This window comes from Oncorhynchus tshawytscha, linkage group LG05 (genome assembly GCF_018296145.1).
Source record: "Oncorhynchus tshawytscha isolate Ot180627B linkage group LG05, Otsh_v2.0, whole genome shotgun sequence".
Classification (NCBI taxonomy): Eukaryota; Metazoa; Chordata; class Actinopteri; order Salmoniformes; family Salmonidae; genus Oncorhynchus; species Oncorhynchus tshawytscha.
In genome coordinates, this window is record NC_056433.1 from 16,893,153 (window position 1) to 16,915,615 (window position 22,463).

Sequence of the window (22,463 nt, forward strand, 5' to 3'; positions counted from 1 at the left end):
TGAAGATTCACCAGTCAGATGTGCATTACATACATACCACTGTTACATCCTGTGGCAGTGTTTCATTGGTGACCATGGCAACCGACGGGGAACTCGGACGCGGTGGGGAATTTGCATGATCTCCGTTGCTTGCAAGCTTGAAACATGTCTCGTGCTCAAGCAGAAAGTGTGATAAAAAACATAATTCGAGAAATCGCCCAAGAATGTGCCGGAAAAGGGCATACTGTGTCAGAAACATTAGTGGCTTTCATGGTAGGTAACTGGATTACTAATTAGGAACGTGGCAAGCGTTCGGTAACTAGCCGTGTGTGGTAATATGTCGGTGTTTTACGTTGTCTAATCAATGATTTTTCTGTTAGGTAAAAGCTGTTGTGTTGGACCCACGAAATCTATTTAACGTTGATCGGACTCTTACTAAGCAAGATGTTAGGAAACTTGTGGAAGTAAGTGCATTTAATTATAACTAAGACCCTGTGTCCGGTTTGGCTGGTAGCATGCCTGAGATCTTTGCGCAATGGGCTCGACGTCCGTGTTATTCCTTTGCAGTTGTGTGTGGACAAACTCATGGACCAGGGGAGCCCTTCCCTTGACACAATCAAGATGCAAGTCTACTTCGACATGAATTACACATCTCGACGTAAGTGGTTGCTTTAAAATGCTCAAAGAATGCATTAACTTATGATGTATAAGGCGTACTAACTAAACCCTAGCTGTTGGGACATGTTTAACGTCTAAGGGCATGGGATACTGGTATTGTACCCATTCATCAGTTTAGCCTCAAAGGTCTTGTTTTGTGTCCCAGGTGAGTTCATCGAGGAGCACCAGCGGGTACTACAGTCAAGGCTAGTCCCAGTGAGTCGAGAAATCACTGACAGCAGAGTGAAAACACGTGAGGATCTGGAGGGCCTTTACCGTAAGATCGTCAGCTATGTTCTGCTGCGCTCGGGCCTGGGTTCTTCCACAGACATCACCACAGTGCGAGAGGCTACAGGTAATCATAAGGACTATTGTCATTTGTACCACAATTTAAGGATCACTATTCACAAAGATGGGAAAGGAGATGGTCAATTGTAATTACTGTCCATCGAAGTGAGTTTTTACAATGTGGGAATCATCACATTTTCCAGCATTGATCAGTTTGTTCCTATTTTGCTCACAACTGACTGTGTGTGGTTTTGCAGCTGCCTTACAGAGCGTCTTTCCCCAGTCAGAGCTGGGGACCTTCCTGTCCCTCATCAAGAAGGACAAGGAGCAACAGCTCAATGACCTCAGCATGATTGTGACTGGCATCCGTCTCTTCAACAAAGACAGCAGGAAAGGAGGAGAGGGCATAGACGACTGTAAGTTCCAAAACATCACATATTTTTTGATAGACCTTGATAACTGAAACAATTTCTCAGAGCTCCAAATGTGTATTTCAATTTTGTCCTCGACTTCCATATAGTGCCAGCTATTCTGAATGAAGCCATTCCATCCACCAGTAAAGACATTGAATGGGAGCTGGAGCTTTCTCAGAGTTTGGCCTGGCAGTACACATCCTGGCTGGAGAGGCTCCTGGACCCTGAGGTTGAGACCAGAGAATGTATTGTTCCCCTGGACATGGTTAAACAGGCTCTCTATAATGTACGACAACATGAAGCCTTTCTCAAAGTTATTTTGGTGAGTTAGCTAGAAGGTGATGGGTGTCATGATTTCAAGTCAGTACATGAAATTGTCCCTATGAGCAGTTCTTCAAGAGTATTGAGTTGCATAATAATTTGACCCATTATTCTGATTAAATTCCTCACCAGGCAGATGTCATTCTATGTGCAAAGCAAGTTGAAACCCTACAGACTGAACTAGCTACACGTATGAAGCTTTTGAGGGTCACCGTACATTCAAAGACTGCAGTACCCACTGCACAGGTTTTTGTAAGTACAGTATCTTGCACATATATATTTGAGCTGTTTTGTTATGGGGCGGTTTCCCGGACACAGATTACACCTAGTCCTAGACTCAAAAGCTTACTCGATAGATAATCTCCATTAAAGTGCTTTTTAGTCCAGGACTAGGCTTAACCTGTGTCTGGAAAAAGGGCCTTTCATTGTCTAAGCCTCAACTCGTGTACTATGTATCCTCTTCCAGCCCCATTTCACAGCTCTGGCAAAGTTCTGGTCAGGTCTTCAAGATGAGATGGTGCTGTTGAGCATCCTGAGTAACATAATGGAGAACCTGCAGCCCTTCCTGGCTGCTCAGTCCCAGCTCTTCCCTGATGGTCAGTTGGAGGACATACTGGGGTTGGAGATCAAGAAGTACGAGCAGAGAATGAAGGAGTCTTCAGGTAAGTACTCTGGCTGCACCCCAAATGGTATACTATTTCCTATGGGGCCTGGTATAAAGTAGTGCACTACATAGGGAATAGGATGCTATTTGGGACGTAACCTGTGTTTATACCGCCACAGTCAATCACAGTAAAGCACTGCATTTCCTACATCTCTATCATTAGCTAATGATTTTACATGTTTAATTTGTAGTAGATGAATTGTTTTGTTTGTTATTCACTTTGTCAGAAAACCGTATTGACCCCTATGAGATCAAAACACAAGAGTGGCTCTTGCCTGAGACAACAGCCAACTTTGACAAATTACCACTGCAGTACAATGGAATTTGTGGTTATACACTTGTGAAGAAGGATGGGCTTTTACTGCCAGGTATGTGGAGTTTTGGATGTGGCAATTGTATACGTTGTTGTACAACTAATGTTCATTCCCCCCCTTATTGAAAATATTCACCAGAATTGATGTAATATGCCAACTTGTCTTCTTCTAACTGAACATCCCAATGCTGCATATAAAATAAGACTGTTGTTTCAGGCAACCCAAGCATAGGAGTCCTGAAACATAGGGAGAAATACTATGTTTTCAGCTCCAAGGAGGCAGCTTTAAGATTTGGATCCAAGCCAGATGAGTACATTGCCCATGTGGCAGAGAAAGCAAAGCAGTCCCCTGAGCTTATCCAGCTCCTCCAACTCCACCAACAGTTTGCCTGTGTCACTCCATATCCTGAGGTACAGTGCCTTCGGAAAGTATTCAGACCCCCTGACTTTTTTCTACATTTTGTTACTTTACAGCCTTAGTCTAAAATGGATTAAATAAAAATCCTTAGCAATCTACCTACACACACTACCCCATAATGACAAAGCAAAAACAGATTTTTAGAAAAGTTAGCAAATCTATAAAAAATAGAAAACATATATCATACATAATTATTCAGACACTTTGCTTTGAGACTCAAAATTGAGCTCAGGTGCGTGCTGTTTCCATTGATCATCCTTGAGATGTTTCTACAACTTCATTGGAGTCCACCTGTGGTAAATTCAATAATTTACATAATTTGAAAGGCACACATCTGTCTATGTAAGGCCCCACAGTTGACAGTGCATGTCAGAGCAAAAACTAAGCCATGGGGTTGAAGGAATTGTCCGTAGAGCTCCAAGACAGGATTGTGTTGAGGCACAGATTTGGGGAAGCATACAAAAACATTTCTGTAGCATTGAAGGTCCCCAAGAACATAGTTGCCTCCATCATTCTTAAATGGAAGAAGTTTGGAACCACCTAGACTCTTCCTAAAGCTGGCCGCCCAGCCAAACCGACCAATCGGGGGAGAAGGGCCTTGGTCAGGGAGGTGACCAAGAACCCGATGGTCACTCTGACAGAGCTCCAGAGTTCCTCTGTGGAGATGGGAGAACCTTCCAGAAGGGCAACCATCTATGCAGCACTTCACCAATCAGGCCTTTATGGTAGAGTGGCCAGACGGAAGCCACTCCTCAGTACATGACAGCTCGCTGAGAGTTTGCCAAAAGGAACGTAAAGACTCAGACCATGAGAAACAAGATTGGCCTGAATACCAAGCGTCACGTCTGGTGGAAAACTGGCACCATCCCTACAGTCAAGCATGGTGGTGGCAGTATCATGCTGTGGGGATGTTTTTCAGCGGCAGGGACTGGGAGGCTAGTCAGGATCGAGGCAAAGATGAACGGTGCAAAGTACAGAGAGATCCTTGAGGAAAACCTTCACCAGAGCATTTGGGACCTCAGACTGGCGAAGGTTCACCTTCCAACAGGACAATGACCCTAAGCACACAGCCAAGGCAACACAGGAGTGGTTTCGGGACAATTCTCAATGTCCTTGAGTGGCCCTGCCAGAGCCCGGACATCTCTGGAGAGACCTGAAAATAGCTGTGCAGTAACACTCCCTATCTAACCTCACAGAGCTTGAGAGGATCTGCAGAGAAGAATGGGAGAAACTCCCCAAATACAGGTGTTTAAAGCTTGTATTGTTATACTCAAGAAGACTTGAGGCTGTAATCACTGCCATAGGTGCATCAACAAAGTACTGTAAAGGGGCTGAATACTTATGTAAATGTTATATATATATATATACACACATTTTTAAATAAATGAACAAACATTTCTTAACCTGTTTTTGCTTTGTCATTATGGAGTATTGTGTGTAGATTGATGTGGGGAAAAAACGATTTAATCAATTTTAGAATAAGGATGTAACTTAACAAAATGTGGAAGAAGTCAAGGGGTCTGAATACTTTCCTAAGGTACTGTATGTTCACTAACAGTCATAATTCTTCCATAGCATCTTCAGAACTTGCAGTAATATTTTTTTACCCACTGTTCACTTAAATTTTGTCTCTGTAGATGCAGTCAGGGGAGAGATTGTTGGTAAAACCCATTACAAAGTGTGACAGCAGCACTCAGACAGAAACTCATTTGTTGGAGACCAACATTGTGAAGTCATATGAGTGGAATGAGTGGGAGCTGAGGAGAAAAGCAATCAAATTGGTATGTGATTTTAATTGACTTGAGTGTACTGTTTCATTTTATCAGTGGTAGGTTTACCATGGTCTTCTTGCATGGATCTTTTTTATTCAAAAAGGTTCACTTTTATGTCCTCCCTTTGGCAATGGGCATGTTTTTTCAGGCCAATCTTCGTAGTAAAGTGACCCACTCAATGCAGACTAATCTAAGTCACATGAGGAGGGATAACGTCACCCAAACCTACCACCTCGAAGATGTTGCATGCCAGAGCAAGATGGATGGCAATAGCAATGTCCCCAAGCCTCAGGTTTACCTGGCTGGTCTTCGAGGAGGGAAAACCAAGACTACACATATGATAAAAACAAACTTGACCAGATCAGTAAGTGAATAACTGTCTATCTTCAAGCAATAAAGATACATTTGATGGAAGCGCCAGTCTATTAGTTTTTTAAAATTGTTTGACATTGTCCTAGGGGTGTTACTGCCCACAGAAAATTGTTGTATGCCAGTAAAAGAAACAGGTCATAGTGTTTGAACTGAGGAAGGATAACATAGTGGGTTACACCTGGTCAAAACAGTGTCTGCCAAAACTGTCCACATAACTGACTGTAGGAGCAGGCATGTGCACAAGACACACAGCCTGTCATAGGCCAAGTTCGAGGGGCATGACCTCCGGTGGCACGGCAAACTCCGACTTGAAAACAAATGCACCCAAAACACCCCGCTCCTCATTACATCCTGGGAGAAGGTTGCAGGAGCTGTCATTAGCTAGCACATTCAGTGACGAAAACTAGTATGCAGCTCTGGATGTCTTCATTGCATCAGTATGCTTTGACCCATTCAGTATTATATATTACGGTTGAATGCTTTAGTATTGCATGTCATGTTTGATTACATTAGGCTGCCAATGGAATAGTGGACGTACAATATGAATTATAGGACGTACAGTATCTTACATAATGTTTGCACCAGTATGAATTGACCCGTTTAGTATTATATATTATGGTTCAATGCTTTAGTATGATATTACGTTAGGTTGCATTACATTAGCCTTATTTTATTGATAGCATATCAATGGAATAGCAGTCGTACGTCCTAAAATTCGTATTATAATGTTCATTATCCTACATCTTGATTTCAACCATACAAATGCTTAGAACAAACTGTGTATAGTAGTTAAACGACAATCCAGAGTCATTTCTGCCTGTTGGAGTGTTTGTCCGACCTCTAAGGTGTTTTAAATGCCAAAGAATGGGACTTGTTGCGGCTCTGCAAAGGGAAGAAAATATGTGCAAAGTGTGGAGGGGAACAAAATTATGGGGGATGGGATGGATGTATGCCGGGTGCAGTAAAAGGCTAGAGAGGCCCAAAGATATAAAATCACTCATGTATCTTATGCAGGGCAGATTGGTGGAACTAAATCAAATCAAATGCCATTTTTATTTAACCTGGCAAGTCAGTTAAGAACAAATTCTTAATTACAATGACTGCCTACCCCGGACGACGCTGGGCCAATTGTGCGCTGCCCTATGGTACTCCCAATCACGGTCGGTTATGATAGTCTGGAATCGAACCAGGGTCTGTAGTGACGCCTCCAGCACTGAGATGCAGTGCCTTAGACTGATGCACCACTCAGGAGCCCATAGAATTATGATTTTTGTTATCCTTCAGTGGAACGACAGTTTTATTGCTAACGGTCAGGAGTTTAACAAATATGTAATAGATTTAGAGATCAATTCTGATGTGATATGTGTTCAAGAAACATTGCTTAGGCCACATCTTGATTTTATTATTGTTCAATCAGATCTGATATATCAACTGGACAGGATGGCAGGTGTGCTACGTACTTAAGGGAAGGTCTTGTATATTGTAATATTACTGTCCCATATGAATGTGTGATGGTGGAAATCTACAGTGCAGGTAGTAATAAAGTTATTTGACAAGTGTTGTAAAAATGATCTGTAGCGATGTTGATGAAATTGGGCTCTAGAGAGATATGGTGCGGTGACTTTAATGCACATAATATTTTATGGGGACGCACACATAGTGGCTTGCGAAAGTCTTCACCCCTTTTGGCATTTTTCCTATCTTGTTGCCTTACAACCTGGAATTAAAATATATTTTTTGGGGGGGTTGTATCACTTTGAAGAAGCAAAAATGATTTTTTATTGTGAAACAAATAAGACATAACAGAACTTGAACATGAACCCCCCCCCACATCTAGCCACTGGGATTTTTTGCCCATTCTTCAAGGCAAAACTGCTCTAGCTCCTTCAAGTTGGATGGGTTCCGCTGGTGTACAAATTCTCAATTAGACTGAGTTTCTCAATTGGACAGTTTCCCAGTCCCTGCCGATGGAAAAACATCCCCACAGCATGATGCTGCCACCACAATGCTTCACTGGGGATGGTATTCTTGGGGTGATGAGGTGTTGGGTTTGCGCCAGACAGCATTTTCCTTGATGGCCAAAAAGCTACTCCAAATCCAGACCTCCATGGGTTGATAAATTTGATTTCCATTGATAATTTTTGTGATTTTGTTGTCAGCACATTCAACTGTGTAAAGAAAAAAGTATTTAATAAGAATATTTCATTCATTCAGATCTAGGATGTTATTTTAGTGTTCCCTTTATTTTTTTGAGCAGTGTATATATGTGTGACCGATCATGTGACACTTAGATTTCACACAGGTGGAATTTATTTAACTAATTCCGTGACTTCTGAAGGTAATTGGTTGCACCAGATCTTATTTAGGTGCTTCATTGCAAAGGGGGTGAATACATATGCACGCACCACTTTTCTTGGGGGTTTCAGTATTTTGACTTTTGTGCTTTTGACTTTTGTGCTTCGTTGAGGGGTCCATTACATGAAATACAAGTCAAAATCCATTTAAATGACAGGTTGTAACGTAACAAAATAGGAAAAATGTGAAGGGGGGATGAATACTTTTGCAAGGCACTGTAGATGCTAATGGTACTATTGTCGAAGATATGATGGAAACAAGAACATTAATATGTCTTAATGATGGGTGTGGTACAAGAGTTGTTGTTAGAGGGGTTACATACTGCCTGGACCTCACAAGGGCTTCTAACTCTTGCATCTGTGGGAATGGAATGGAATGGAATGGAATGAATGATTCTACTGTTGGAAGTGATCATTTTCTGATTTTGTGTACCATGAACTGTGATGTTAATTTGTTGATTTTCAAAGGAAGAGCACTTTTAGAACGCAGGATCATTAAGTCTGTCAAGATAAATGCATGGAGACAGTTCTGCTCTACAATCGGCAGGGGTACTGAACTGGGGGATTTATGGTCTATGTTGAAGAAGATGACTGGAAGAAGCAAGCCCAATAGTTTTGGTTGTGGGTCAAAAAATGTCCGTAACTGACAGAAAAAGCTGACTTGTTGGGGAAGACATTTGCTAGGGTACATAGTTGGGTTAATTTGGCTGAAGTATATAAGCAACGCAGGTGGGAGTTTTTAAATGCTCATGTTAATGTGTATAAGAAAAGGGATACTGTTGACTCTTCCTTGGATGCTGTTTTTACCATACATGAGATGCGTTCAGCCTTAATAGGCTGTGTATATACAGCCCCAGGTCATGATCAATTGTGCTGTGATGTTTAAGCATCTACCTGATGAGGTCAAATATGTTTTCCTGGGCTTATTTAATAAGATTTGGAGTGAGGCGCTTAGACCTTCTGGTTGGAAAAGTCAAATCAAATCAAATTTTATTTGTCACATACACATGGTTAGCAGATGTTAATGCGAGTGTAGCGAAATGCTTGTGCTTCTAGTTCCGACAATGCAGTAATAACCAACAAGTAATCTAGCTAACAATTCCAAAACTACTACCTTATAGACACAAGTGTAAGGGGATAAGAATATGTACATAAAGATATGAGTGAGTGATGGTACAGAGTGGCATAGGCAAGATACAGTAGATGGTATTGAGTGCAGTATATACATATGAGATGAGTATGTAAACAAAGTGGCATAGTTAAAGTGGCTAGTGATACATGTATTACATAAGGATGCAGTCGATGATATAGAGTACAGTATCTACGTATGCATATGAGATGAATAATGTAGGGTAAGTAACATATAAGGTAGCATTGTTTAAAGTGGCTAGTGATATATTTTACATCATTTCCCATCAATTCCCATTAAAGTGGCTGGAGTTGAGTCAGTGTGTTGGCAGCAGCCAATCAATGTTCGTGGTGGCTGTTTAACAGTCTGATGGCCTTGAGATATAAGCTGTTTTTCAGTCTCTCGGTCCCAGCTTTGATGCACCTGTACTGACCTCGCCTTCTGGATGATAGCGGGGTGAACAGGCAGTGGTGGTTGTTGTCCTTGATGATCTTTATGGCCTTCCTGTGACATCGGGTGGTGTAGGTGTCCTGGAGGGCAGGTAGTTTGCCCCCGGTGATGCGTTGTGCAGACCTCACTACCCTCTGGAGAGCCTTACGGTTGCGGGCGGAGCAGTTGCCGTACCAGGCGGTGATACAGCCCGCCAGGATGCTCTCGATTGTGCATCTGTAGAAGTTTGTGTGCTTTTGGTGACAAGCCGAATTTCTTCAGCCTCCTGAGGTTGAAGAGGCGCTGCTGCGCCTTCTTCACGATGCTGTCTGTGTGGGTGGACCAATTCAGTTTCTGTGATGTGTATGCCGAGGAACTTAACTTACTACCCTCTCCACTACAGTCCCATCAATGTGGATAGGGAGGTGTTCCCTCTGCTGTTTCCTGAAGTCCACAATCATCTCCTTAGTTTTGTTGACGTTGAGTGTGAGGTTATTTTCCTGACACCAAACTCCGAGGGCCCTCACCTCCTCCCTGTAGGCCGTCTCGCCGTTGTTGGTAATCAAGCCTACTACTGTTGTGTCGTCCGCAAACTTGATGATTGAGTTGGATGTGTGCGTGGCCACGCAGTCGTGGGTGAACAGGGAGTACAGGAGAGGGCTCAGAACGCACCCTTGTGGGGCCCCAGTGTTGAGGGTCAGCGGGGTGGAAATGTTGTTGCCTACCCTCACCACCTGGGGGCGGCCCGTCAGGAAGTCCAGTACCCAGTTGCACAGGGCGGGGTCGAGACCCAGGGTCTCGAGCTTGATGACGAGCTTGGAGGGCACTATGGTGTTAAATGCCGAGCTGTAGTCTGAACAGCATTCTCACATAGGTATTCCTCTTGTCCAGATGGGTAAGGGCAGTGTGCAGTGTGGTTGAGATTGCACTGTCTGTGGACCTATTTGGGCGGTAAGCAAATTGGAGTGGGTCTAGGGTGTCAGGTAGGGTGGAGGTGATATGGTCCTTGACTAGTCTCTCAAAGCACTTCATGATGACGGAAGTGAGTGCTACGGGGCGGTAGTCGTTTAGCTCAGTTACCTTAACTTTCTTGGGAACAGGAGCAATGGTGGCCCTCTTGAAGCATGTGGGAACAGCAGACTGGTATAGGGATTGATTGAATATGTCAAACACACCGGCCAGCTGGTCTGCGCATGCTCTGAGGGCGCGGCTGGGGATGCCGTCTGGGCCTGCAGCCTTGCGAGGGTTGATACGTTTAAATGTTTTCCTCACGTCGGCTGCAGTGAAGGAGAGTCCGCATGTTTTAGTTGCGGGCCTTGTCAGTGGCACTGTATTGTCCTCAAAGCGGGCAAAAAAGTTATTGGTGGGAGTTTTTAAAAGTGGAGTAATCACCTTTTGTAAAGCCTGGTAAGGACCCTTCATGCACTGATAGTTACAGACCAATAACACTGACCTCTAACTTGTGTGAACTGATGGAAAAGATGATTGATAGAGGTTTATTGAGTCGATGTCAAAGTGGATTCTGTAAAGGTAGATCTACTTTGGATGCATTAGTAAAGGTGAGAAATGAAGTTGAAAAAACTCTGGTCTGGTCATGAAAGAAGTAGTGGCTACTGTCATTTTTGACATTGAAAAGGCTTATGACGCTATGGAGAGAAGGCCTACTAATTTAAGATGAGACTTGGTATTGGTGGGAGATTATATAACTGGGTTTTGGCTGCCTTATTTAATTGCTCTTCAAGTTAAAATAGGATCAATTTTATCTGATGCCTATGGAGTTGACAACTGTATTCCTCAAGGCAGTGCTATCAGTCCTATTTTGTTCAACATTATGATAAATGATGTGTATTTGAATGTAGGTAGGGGTATTGGGGCTTCCCTATATGCTGATGGAGCTATATGGAAGAGGAGAAGGAATGTCTCTTGTGATCAAATCTATTCAACAAGCTGCAGTGGATGTTGAAAGAGTGTCGATTGACTGGGATTTTAAATTGTCAGTGGTGACGTCTTGAATGTTCTCGTAGAAGAAAGTTGCTGATAATATACAGGTGTTTCTGTATGGACAGCCTAGGGGGGAGGATTTCTAAGTACAACTATTTGGTTCAATGAGTGATATATATGGAAAGGTCATGTCATACATGTTGAAACAAAGTGTAAGAAGGTGGTGAATCTTATGCCCTCGGTCTCTGGTTACGAATGGGGTGCTGACAGACCATCGTTAATGGATATTTATAGGGCTCTGATCAGGACGACAATTGATTGCAGGTGTATAGTTTATGGAACAGCGGCGAAGACTTGGCTTCAGAAACTGGACAGAATCCAGTAAATAGCTTTAAGGATATGTATTGATGCGTTTAAAAAAACATCTGTATGTGCTTTACTAGTGGAGGCAGGTGAGATGCTTTTGGATATATGCCGTAAAAAATTGTCATTAGCTTTTCGGGTAAGGTTGTGAGGTTGAGCATCCCATTGCTACTGTTCTAGATGACTGTTTTGCTACATTTCACAGATGTATCCAAGGACCCAGTTAGTGGGCATACAGGAGCAGGTGTTTAAGTTCCTGAATTTGATGTGCAGTCACACAGGGCGGTGCACAATTGGACCAGCGTTGTCGGGGTTAGGCCGTCATTGTAAATAAATAAGATTTTGTTCTTAACTGACTTGCCTAGTTAAATAAAGATTAATAAAGTTGGCGGCATGCACATTTAACGTTGGTTTGCGGACTGCCATTATATAATTGACAAACATCAAGCGAATGCTTGACATTTATACATCCGGTGAAAAATCAGTCTCATTGTTCTATTTGTGATTCGCTTGGTGACAGGCGGCTCGGCTCCGGGACTGCAGCTGGATGCATCTTAGATGCAGACAGATAACAATGGTTTGAAGTCTGGTTCGTTCAACGTTAAATACCCATTCATTTTACAACGCACCATAACAATCAAGTTAGCTAACCATGGCTAACGGTAAGTGAAATTTGCAATTCTTAGCTACTTGCAATGCTAACGTTAAGATGGCTAGCTAGTCTCTAATGTTTCGAAACTAAATGCAGTAAGCTAGCGTTTAAATCAGAAATATTATTGGTTGTAAATTTATTTGCTAGCAAGTTAAACAAAGTGTGTTTTATGTTGCGAACGGAATAGAGTCGTCTCTGAATCATGGAAGCGCAAATGCTATGTAGCTAGCTAGTTAGCCAGGTGCAGATTTAGCAAGGTGGATCTTGCTAAACCAATCCCCCGTCTGCAAATATTGTTTTTGTAAACGAATTCAGAAAATACCGAATCACGTCAAGTGTCTGTCCACATTAGCCCTTTTCAAACTGCATTGTTAAGCTTTTATCCCTGGATTCACACTTGTGTATTCCAAAGCCCTGGGCAAACGGACAAACGTAACTTGCTGATGCGACCAACATTCAGCCACGCGACCATTTGTTACCTGCAAGGCATTTATTAGCATATTAGGTCCCCTTGCTGTTAGCATAGCATTTTGTTTCCAATAATGAATGTTTGAAAACATTGCTGCCTCCTTTCCTTGACCTCGGAAACAAGGTTTCACTTTTGAAATGTGATCTTGCCCCTGTACAGATAATGTTGTTCACGGACGAGACATCAACTTTTCTGATCCAGGCAAAAGCATGCAGCAATATTACCATCCATGATAATATCTAGATAAATGTTAACAGAATAAATTACTGAAAACCGACGGAAATTGAGACCTGTGTGAAGCTAGCCACAATAGTGGAATTTGCGTTAGAGAGAGAGTAGGAAAAACAGCAGGTCCGGGACAAGGTATGCTACTCGGTGACACTCACAGAACACAACTGTAGAGTTTGTAAACAAATATTCGCGTCTTAGCTAATTATTTGAAAAACGAACTGCTTCAAAGACAATGTAATCCATGATGGACTGGCATAGTTGTTAATTACCTATATTATCCTAATGGTGATGCACCTTTACACATTTAAATCAGCCCAACGCCCGCCTTGATATGTGCCAAAAATGCATCAAGTCAATCGCTTGGCCTGATATAAGTATAAATACAGTAAAGTACACACTAAAGAGTAAAAAAAAAACATGTAAGAAAAATTGTTTAAAAAAAATAAATAGGCACAACTGCAGACTTCAAAGAATAGGCCAGGGCATTCAGAGTTGATCAGATGGTGCCTGCTAATGTCATCGGCCTCCCCCTTTGCTTGAGGAACCCCCCTTAAGTAAATCAAGTGAAAAGGAGACTGGAGTAGGACTTTAATTTGTGCTCCTCCAGTTACACAGCATCCCTTCCTATCTCTAATTTGATAGGCCTATCTGTAAAATGGGAGGTGTGTCCTATCCCCTTAACCAGAGAAATGGGACAACATTTACACACACTTTGGTTGAACTCATACCTTGGTTGACTCAGCTTGGCGATGCTACTTTCAGCTTGATCTCAATTATTGGAGAGAGGCTTTATCAGGTATGAAGGGTGTCAATGGTGCTTTTGTTATTGGTCAATTTTGTTGTAACTAGTACTCGTTGTGTGTTGGCCTATGTTAATTTCATAGGCCTACATTAAATTTTATTGGTAACATACACATTTAGCAGATGTTATTGCGGGTGTAGCGAAATGCTTATGTTTGTAGTTCCAACAGTGACATGAGTTGGGGTCAATGTGAATTGAAGTCAGTCAATTCAGGAAGTGATTTGAATTTACAAAATGGAGAGAACTTGACATAAATAGCTTCTCCTTGTCCGCTTATTTAGAAGTTAATGGAAATGGATAAACCTACCTCTTGAATTATTGCATTGGAATATAATTTCTCAAATTGACCCCAACCCGGAGGCCTAAATTCAACACTTAAATGAGATGAGGATCACACTGCGCAACATGCATTATGGTTCCATAGGCTCTCCAATTCACCTTCATTTACAGTTTTACTCTGTTCAAGTAGACAGTTATCAATAGTTTGTTTCTTTGTTATTAGTCATTCAAAATGTACAGGCCTACGGTATTTGGCACCCTCTGCTGGTGATTTGCAGGATGTGCAATGATACACGTAAAAGGAGGGCTGTGATTGCCTACTATGATCCATTTTATAGAGAAATTGGCATAACTTTAAAACTAGCAGAGATCCAACTCTGGAAATTTGATATGCCTGTAGAGTATGTTCAACAATATATTGTAACATTCCCATTCAAAGTATTTATTTTTAGTCATGTAAGAAAATTGTTACTTAAATCAAAATACTACTCTTATTATAGGGCAAGCGGTAAATCTTGATTTGACATGTAGTCAGTGATATGTAGCCCAAAATCATGTTTAATGACATTTCATCTTTCAATCATGCAAGACTTCATGTATGCATATGGTTCCCGCCATAGAGCTAACAATAGGCCCCAATCACCACACAACCCCCACCCCAAGTGCCACAAGACGCACTTGCCGTGGCTGAGAGATCTTGGGTGAAGAGGCAAGAATTGGTTTAATTTGCATAACTGTAAATGCTTTAAAAAATTTGATTTCTAGAAATAAGGATGTTCTCTTTTGTATTGCACGTTCCTTGGTTTAATAGTTGAGTTTTATTCCCCCCTTATTATTTGTATTTCACAGCAACACCTACAGTCCACAATCTTAATTTAGTTTGAGGATATGCATTTCTAAAATGTTTATTGTTACAAAAACTTTCTTTCCTTAGTTTGTCCTGGTGGTTGGTATTTCTAATCTTCGTGCCTTAGTGGATAATCTTGTGCCCATGTCAAACCGAGCTGGTAGCACAGGTCATGCTGACCAGACTTGGCTTCATGTCCACTCTCCTGGAGCCAGAGCGCCACATCTGGAGGCAGATGTTTATGGGATTGTGTTACCACAAGGCCTTGTCCCTGCCATTGTCCATCCATCGATCAGGCAGGGAAAAGGTTTAAAGAACTCCTCCATGATGCTCTGTTCAAGTGGACTGAGTAAATCCTTAATTACCGTTACTAGTAGCATAAAGGAATGACGTAAGTGAAAATCACAATTTCCACAACCATGTTTTGCAAAGGACTAAAACCCTGGAATGTCACATGTAATTATTTGCAGGTCTTTGTACATTACTTCCCACGTCGCATTGACGTCGTAAAGGATCCAAAGTACCAGTAGCAGCTGGCATTGGAGTATGAAGACCAAGCATGGGAGCTAGGTGTGACTTGTGCCTTCCCACTGGTCCCACAATAAAGTACACCTGAGTGATGATTATGGGATTGCAATTTTGGCCACGCTGATCAGACACTTCGTTTGAGGGACTGTGGTGCATGGCTGCTGCTAGGCCTACTTCTGCTGGGATTTAAAGTGTAAGAAGATAACTTCTCATTTTAATCATCACTTTTTTCTTTAAAAAAATCTGCATTTATGCATAGTCCAGTCAAATGAAGTGTCTAATGCATTCATTTCAGGATGGGAGTAGAGGCAAGATTGGCCAGATCTCCAAGACAACTACTTCTAGTGCACCCCCAGCAGGACCCCCTCTTGCAGCACCACCTGCTCCTCCAATGGCTGGCCTTGTGATCCACAGTGTAAGACGTTAGAATTGAATGTGATTGTTCCTTATTTTCTCTGCACTTGTGCACTATCCAGACCAGAAATTATAGGTGTCTAATACCTCTATTATTACAGCATGGGGGCAGAGGCAAGGTTGGACACCCAGCGGCTGTCGTTCCATCAGTTCAGCCGTGTGAAGGCAAATAAGTACTTTCAGCCGACTCGCAGGGTATGTTATTTACTGTTATTGGTAGAAATGTCATCAATATATGTTTAAGTGTGCATGTGTTGAAAAGTATTTAGTAATCAATGCGAAACCTAAAATATCAATATGATTACAGGGTAAAGTGAACAGTGCGGTTATCTGCAGCCCCAGGATCACCCTTGATGGTCAGTGTGACAGGGAGGTGGACGTTCAGTCACCTTTTTACCACACCAATCTTTTTTTTTTTAACTAATCAACTGCTCAACATTACCAAGAGTATTAGAATCTGGTCAGAACAAAATGTCGAACAGCCTGCAGCTTGTAAAGAGCAGGTGGGGGCAGCCCTGATAGGTGAAGAGAAGCCCTGATGGGTGAACTGTTATTCTTCAATCTACTTTATTCTACATTTTCTTGTAAATATTTCATGGGTGTATGTTGATTTGTGTATTTTCCAGGAGCTTGCTCGGTTGTCTTATTAAAAAGAGAACAGGGACGAATTTGTCAGTTTCTCCTATATTGGCTCAAATTGGTTACTGTTTTTTTACTTCCCTCTGGAAAGTTGTTTCTTTAAATAAATACTGAATAAAACATTTCTGTTGCAATTTGTTATTATTGGGTATCTTAAATACTGTCACCGAGTAGGCTGATAACCGTGGACCTAAGATCCATAGGTAAGGCTGTACATTGCAAGATAAATGTTCAATACACTGTTGGTTGAGTAGTGAACTTAATGTGGCTAGTTTCACACCGTTTTCAAAGTCCCCCCCAATAAGTGCATTGACCATAATATTTGTGAAAACTCTTCACAGTTATGTCCCGTGGGTGTCACTTATATAGACCGATACCCCATTTCATGGGTGAACAATCTCTAGCTTAGGCTCTACTGTCCAATATGAGTTCAACAGTCGACACGTATTATAGGCTTAATGTGGTTAATTTCACACTGGTTTTAGAGTTGCACTGTAAGAGCTAAGATGCTAATATTTGTGTAAACTCAGTTGTGTTCTGTGGGTGTCACCGAGTAGGCTGATACCCCATTTCATGGGTGCACAATCTCTTGTATAAGCTGTATAGTATGCCCCCAATGCAGATGTGGGGATTTCAAGTTTTTTTCTGTTAATTAACAATTGTATTTCATTTTGGACTTGTTTAGCCATATCTAGTCCAAATATGCCTTGATTCTACTGTTTGGAAGGCTCCTGCATGGTGCAGCGGTCTAAGGCACTGCATCTCCGTGCAAGAGGCGTCAATACAGTCCCTGGTTTGTATCCAGGCTGTATCACATCCGGCTGTATTTGGAGTCCCATAGGGCGGCGCACAATTGGCCCAGCGGCGTCCAGGTTTGGCCGGGGTAGGCTTTCATTGTAAATAAGAATTTGTTCTTAACTGACTTCCCAAGTTAAATAAAGGTGTGCATCACTTTCAATTGGGGGACTTTCATTTTTAATGCGAAGCCCAAATTCCACTATTGTAACTTCCTTATTGTGGCTAGCTTCACACAGGTGATATTGAGCGTTTGCTGCCCTTCCAGCTGTAGAGTTGGGAGACTTTCGACACACCCACTTGCCTGCTACCCATACTTGGGTGTTTGTTGCTTCAGTTGGCTAGCTGCCTATGTGAGAAGATGTTAGCCAGCCTGCATAACACCTGTTTTTGTTGGCCATAGCAACCAATGTATTTGCAATGTGTTTTTTTTGTCAGGTTTGTGTCCTCAGATGGAAGGATGAAAGGGTATACATTTACTTATCAAAATAGCTACAGAGGCATCACAAGCATATGCAAATTAAGTGAAAGTGCAGCTTTAATGATTGGACAATGAAAATGAGTTATTCTGACCCCTTTTCACACTGGCTATTTTTGCATCATGTTTCTGGGGTCCCGAAAGTCCTGAAAAGTCAGTGCAAACCTTGCTCCTGAGCAGAGCCAACTAGCCCTGGACTAAGGTTGGTGCTAGCCCATTTTAGAATGTTCCAAGCGTGAACACACTTAGCCCCAGGTTAATCTCCTTTAGCCCAGGACTAAGCAGGCTCTTAGCCCTGGGCTAAGGTGCAGTGTGAACATGCCTAGTATGTGTGATTTCTGGTTCCTTGCCTCACTGACCTACTTGCTGTCAACTTTACACTTTCTGCTGTCAAGACTCTGTCCTCTCTCCACAGAGCCAGTGAGTGTGGTGTTCAAGGTGTACTGTCTGTCAGTGATGACAATGGTGGCAGCAACTTACACTGTGGTATTACGATACACAAGGACCATATCATCAACAGCTATGTACTTCTCTACAACAGCAGTATGCGTCACAGAGGTTATTAAATTGTTCTTGAGCCTTGGGATGTTGACCAAGTAAGTAGGCTTTATCTAGGGCCCAGCTTTGCCACCTATTCTATATCCTGTGTTTTCATGACAGACCAAATAATGTTCCTAATCCATGTGTAAACTAAACAAGTGATTGCTATCCAAGTGGTCTCAGCCTTGAATAAATATATAGAATACCCTTGAAGGGATTGACATAATAGTTTGCCATATTGCCCGGGCAAGTAAGTTGAGCCTGCCCTCTGGTAGCGCCGTTAGGCAGATTATATATACCTTTTTTTTTACACTGATTACCAACATGCAAAGTATTCCAGTAGTCCTATTTGTTCCTCCTCCTGTGTGTAGGTGAAAATAGCTAATTAATAGCTAATTAAACTGATCATAATCTTTGAGCAACCAAAGAATACTCCTGACTTGCCCGATAGGGGAGTGCCTTTCAGACCTTAAATGTCAATCTCTGCCTTGTATTGAGTATTTTGTTGAAATAATTAATGCCCTAGTTGCTCAACTTTTGTATGTTTGTTTTAATTTTCACCTTGCAGAGAAGCTGGCAGCTTTGGCAGGTTAAAAGCATCCATAGTTGAACATGTGTTTCAGTGTCCAAAAGAGCTGCTGAAACTGAGTGTTCCCTCTGTGGTCTATGCGATTCAGAATAACATGGCCTTCATAGCCCTGAGCAATCTTGATGCAGCTGTGTATCAGGTATTAACTTGAAATTAAATGATTTCTTAAGAAAACTGCACATTAATAATTGACTTGTATACTTCCTTCCTGGTTCATATGCTCACTGTTCCACTGCATCTCCCTACCAAGGTGACCTATCAGTTGAAGATCCCGTGCACAGCCCTATGCATGGTCCTAATGCTGAACCGCTCTCTCAGCAGGCTGCAGTGGTTGTCTGTCTGCATGCTGTGTGGGGGTGTTGCTTTGGTCCAGTGGAAACCTGCAGAGGCCACTAAAGTCCAGGTACCCTTGGTATTTGTCTAGCATTATTTTTTTAAATTTAACCTGCATTAATCTAAAAACACCCATTTGATGTCAGAAGACTTATTGTACAAGGGAGACCTTGCCAATGGGCATGTCAAGTGTATTGATGATGAGTTCATTGATGTTCTTATTAAGCAATAAGGCACGTGGGGGTGTGGTATATAGTGCTTTTGTAAAGTATTCAGACCCCTTCACTTTTCCCATATTTTGTTACGTTACAGCCTTATTCTAAAATTGATTTAAAAAAAAAAAAAAAAATCTCAGTCTACACAATACCCCATAATGACAAAGCAAAAACAGGTTTTTAGAAATGTTTGCAAGTTGATTAAAAAAAACACACAAAACAATTCAGACCCTTTACTCAGTACTTTGTTGAAGCGTCTTTGGCAGTGATTACACCCTCGAGTCTTCTTTGGTATGACGCTACAAGCTTGGCACATCTGTATTTGGGGAGTTTCTCCCATTCTTCTCTGCAGATCCTCTCGAGCTCTGTCAGGTTGGATGGGGAGCGTCGCTGCACAGCTATTTTCAGGTCTCTCCAGAGATGTTAGATTGGGTTCAAGCCCAGCTCTGACTGGGCCACTCAAGGACATTGAGACTTGTCCCGAATCCACTCCTGCGTCGTCTTGGCTGTGTGCTTAGGGTCGTTGTCCTGTTGAAAGGTGAACCTTCGCCAAAGTCTGAGGTCCTGAGCGCTCTGGAGCAGGTTTTCATCAAGGATCTACTTTGTTCCTTTCATCTTTCCCTCGATCCTGACTAGATTCCCAGTCCCTGCTACTGAAAAATATTCCCACAGCATGATGCTGCCACCATGCTTCACCGCAGGGATGGTGCCAGGTTTCCTCCAGATGTGACGCTTGGCATTCAGGCCTAAGAGTTGAATCTTGGTTTCATCAGACCAGACAATCTTGTTCCACATGGTTTGAGTTCTTTAGGTGCCTATTGGCAAACTCCAAGCGGGCTGTCATGTGCCTTTTACTGAGGAGTGGCTTCCGTCTGGCCACTCTACCATAAAGGCCTGATTTGGTGGAGTGCTGCAGAGATGGTTGTCCTTCTGGAAGGTTCTCCCATCTCCACAGAGGAAGTCTGGAGCTTTGTCAGAGTGACCATCAGGTTCTTGGTCACCTCCCTGACCAAGGCCCTTCTCCCCCGATTGCTCAGTTTGGCTGGGTGCCAGCTCTAGGAAGAGTCTTGGTGGTTCCAAACGGTTTCCATTTAAGAATGGAGGCCACTGTGTTTTAGGGGACCTTCAATGCTGCAGACATTTATTGGTACCCTTCCCCAGATCTGTGCCTCAACACAATCCTGTCTTGGAGCTCAATTCCTCCGACCTCATGGCTTGGTTTTTGCTCTGACATGCACTGTCAACTGTGGGATCTTGTACAGATAGACTTTCCAAATCATGTCCAATCAATTGAATTTACCACAGGTGGACTCCAAGTTGTAGAAACATCTCAAGGATGATCAATGGAAACAGTGTAGCAAAGGGTCTGAATACGTTTTTATTTGATCTGTTTTCGCTTTGTCATTATGGGATATTGTGTGTAGATTGATGTGGATAATTTGTTTTAAATATATATTTTAGAATAAGGCTGTAACCTAACAATGTGGAAAGAGTGAAGGGATCTGAATGCACTGTATGGCGGTTATACCACGGCTAAGGGATTTTCTTATGCATGAAGCAACGCGGAAGGCCTAGATAAGGTCCTTAGCCATAGTATATTGGCAATATACCACAAACCCCTGAGGTGTCTTATTGCTATTATAAACTGTTTACCAACGTAAATATAACAGTAAAAATATTTGTTTTGTCATACCTGTGGTATATGGTTTGATATAAGCCAATCAGCATTCAGGGTTCATAATGGCTTGTTTAGAATCCAAGGATTTGGTAAGGATGTTACACATGTTCTAATCTTATCAGGTTGAGCAGAACCCTTTTTGGGGGTTCATGGCCATTGCTATCGCTGTATTCTGCTCCGGATTTGCAGGTAATGTATCTTAATTATCTTCATACCTTTTAATATTCCATGATGATAATGGCAGGTTATATTTAATGGTGTCACTTTGTGTTTGAACAGGTGTGTACTTTGAGAAGGTCCTGAAGAGCTCAGACACATCCCTATGGGTGCGGAACATCCAGATGTACCTGTCTGGCATCGTGGTCACCCTCGCTGTTGTTTACATGACTGAGGGTACTCAGGTTATACAGAAAGGCTTCTTCTATGGTTACACGCCTTGGGTGTGCTTTGCAGTTTGTGAGTCCAATTTTAAGCTTGATACATAAACACAATAATTTTGTTTTTTTCAGCAGCAGTTGTCACAGTGCTATATAGATACCCACCCCAAAGAGCAAAGCAGATTTTTATGCAATTAAGGTTTTCTTGCTTTTCCACCATGCCTGGGGATGTTTTTTATTTTCCTAACCTGAATTTGTCTTGTGCATTGAAGTTACATTTGTTATTTTATCCTTCCAGTTCTGGCCAGTGTGGGTGGTTTGTACACATCAGTGGTGGTGAAGTACACAGACAATATCATGAAAGGCTTCTCTGCTGCAGCCGCCATCGTTCTCTCTACTGTGGCATCTGTCGCTCTGTTTGGGCTACAGATAAGTGAGTTGATCAATCAGATCTCTGTGGGCAGGGACTATCATGAGTTACTGTTCAGACACTGGGCTTTGACACTCGTGTTAATATATCGTATAAAAATAGAATCTGACCAACATATATTGGCTGTGAGTGAATTTATAGTCCATTGCAGGTTTTCAGTAACCATTTTCTTTTCTTTCAGCTGTTAACTTTGCCAGTGGAGCAATGCTAGTGTGTATCTCCATATACCTGTATGGACTCCCAAAACAAGACACCACCAAGCTTCCAAGAGCAGACAAGGATGCCAAGCAGAAACTGATCACTGTTTGAGGCCTGGAAGAACTTAAACGTTTATGGCCTTTCCTGACCACTGAGCTGGACCTGCCCGAGGCCCTCTGTTGCGTATAGAATAAGAGCGTCGGCAAGGAACTTTAATTTATCATTAATGCTGGAGCATAAATTAAGGGAAGGGATTTTAAAATACACTTCAATATTCTGTGGCGGTTGTGGCATAGAAATTACCTGTTTTTGTTGACTGTGTTACTGCTGTTAGTCACGGACAATAGTTATGAATCTTTGTCAGTCATTCCACTTGTCACAGTACTAAATGTATATACAGCTGACAATCATGTTATTGTTGTAGCTGTCATTGTATTATAGACAATCTTGAGTCCTCTGTTTTGAACATTCAAAATACATTTGTTGACCCTCAAAGTTAATGGCAATGAATCTGAACTGTTATGCACTGCCAGAGATGTCAACTACAATTAATGAA

At 42.1% G+C, this 22,463-nt stretch overlaps 2 protein-coding genes across 10 annotated transcripts; both read left to right on the forward strand.

Moving 5' to 3' along the window:
• The first annotated feature begins 52 nt into the window (after positions 1-52).
• On the forward strand, positions 53-5,298 carry cfap206 (cilia and flagella associated protein 206). The gene is made up of 12 exons (XM_024422655.2): positions 53-252; positions 360-443; positions 547-637; positions 803-991; positions 1,182-1,340; positions 1,445-1,659; positions 1,791-1,910; positions 2,125-2,320; positions 2,550-2,690; positions 2,853-3,046; positions 4,691-4,834; positions 4,974-5,298. The coding sequence occupies exons 1-12, from the start codon at positions 145-147 to the stop codon at positions 5,199-5,201; spliced, it is 1,869 nt and encodes a 622-aa protein (XP_024278423.1). The 5' UTR covers positions 53-144; the 3' UTR covers positions 5,202-5,298.
• A 6,406-nt stretch (positions 5,299-11,704) lies between these two features.
• Positions 11,705-22,352, forward strand: LOC112250030 (CMP-sialic acid transporter). Of its 9 annotated transcripts, none has more exons than XM_042321582.1 (12): positions 11,705-12,075; positions 14,781-15,414; positions 15,517-15,636; positions 15,737-15,830; positions 15,943-15,991; positions 17,963-18,143; positions 18,656-18,815; positions 18,927-19,079; positions 21,025-21,091; positions 21,182-21,358; positions 21,578-21,712; positions 21,891-22,352. In XM_042321582.1, the coding sequence occupies exons 4-12, from the start codon at positions 15,738-15,740 to the stop codon at positions 22,016-22,018; spliced, it is 1,143 nt and encodes a 380-aa protein (XP_042177516.1). In that variant the 5' UTR covers positions 11,705-12,075; positions 14,781-15,414; positions 15,517-15,636; position 15,737; the 3' UTR covers positions 22,019-22,352. The 9 variants fall into 9 exon arrangements, with proteins under 9 accessions (XP_042177516.1, XP_042177517.1, XP_042177520.1 ...); XM_042321583.1 differs by having other exon boundaries at positions 15,164-15,414; XM_042321584.1 differs by lacking the exon at positions 11,705-12,075 and having other exon boundaries at positions 12,088-15,000; positions 15,164-15,414.
• The last annotated feature ends 111 nt before the right edge of the window (positions 22,353-22,463 follow it).

What these genes read in the sequence shown, in the direction of transcription:
- cfap206 (XM_024422655.2), top strand. Translation starts at nt 145, where the DNA reads ATGTCTCGTGCTCAAGCAGAAAGTGTGATAAAAAACATAATTCGAGAA. An exon ending in CACAGTGCGAGAGGCTACAG is followed by an intron (nt 992 to 1,181) that starts GTAATCATAAGG and finishes GTGGTTTTGCAG; the next exon opens with CTGCCTTACAGAGCGTCTTT. An exon ending in TACCCACTGCACAGGTTTTT is followed by an intron (nt 1,911 to 2,124) that starts GTAAGTACAGTA and finishes ATCCTCTTCCAG; the next exon opens with CCCCATTTCACAGCTCTGGC.
- LOC112250030 (XM_042321582.1), top strand. Translation starts at nt 15,738, where the DNA reads ATGGGGGCAGAGGCAAGGTTGGACACCCAGCGGCTGTCGTTCCATCAG. An exon ending in AGCCTTGGGATGTTGACCAA is followed by an intron (nt 18,144 to 18,655) that starts GTAAGTAGGCTT and finishes TTCACCTTGCAG; the next exon opens with AGAAGCTGGCAGCTTTGGCA. An exon ending in TCTGTTTGGGCTACAGATAA is followed by an intron (nt 21,713 to 21,890) that starts GTGAGTTGATCA and finishes CTTTTCTTTCAG; the next exon opens with CTGTTAACTTTGCCAGTGGA.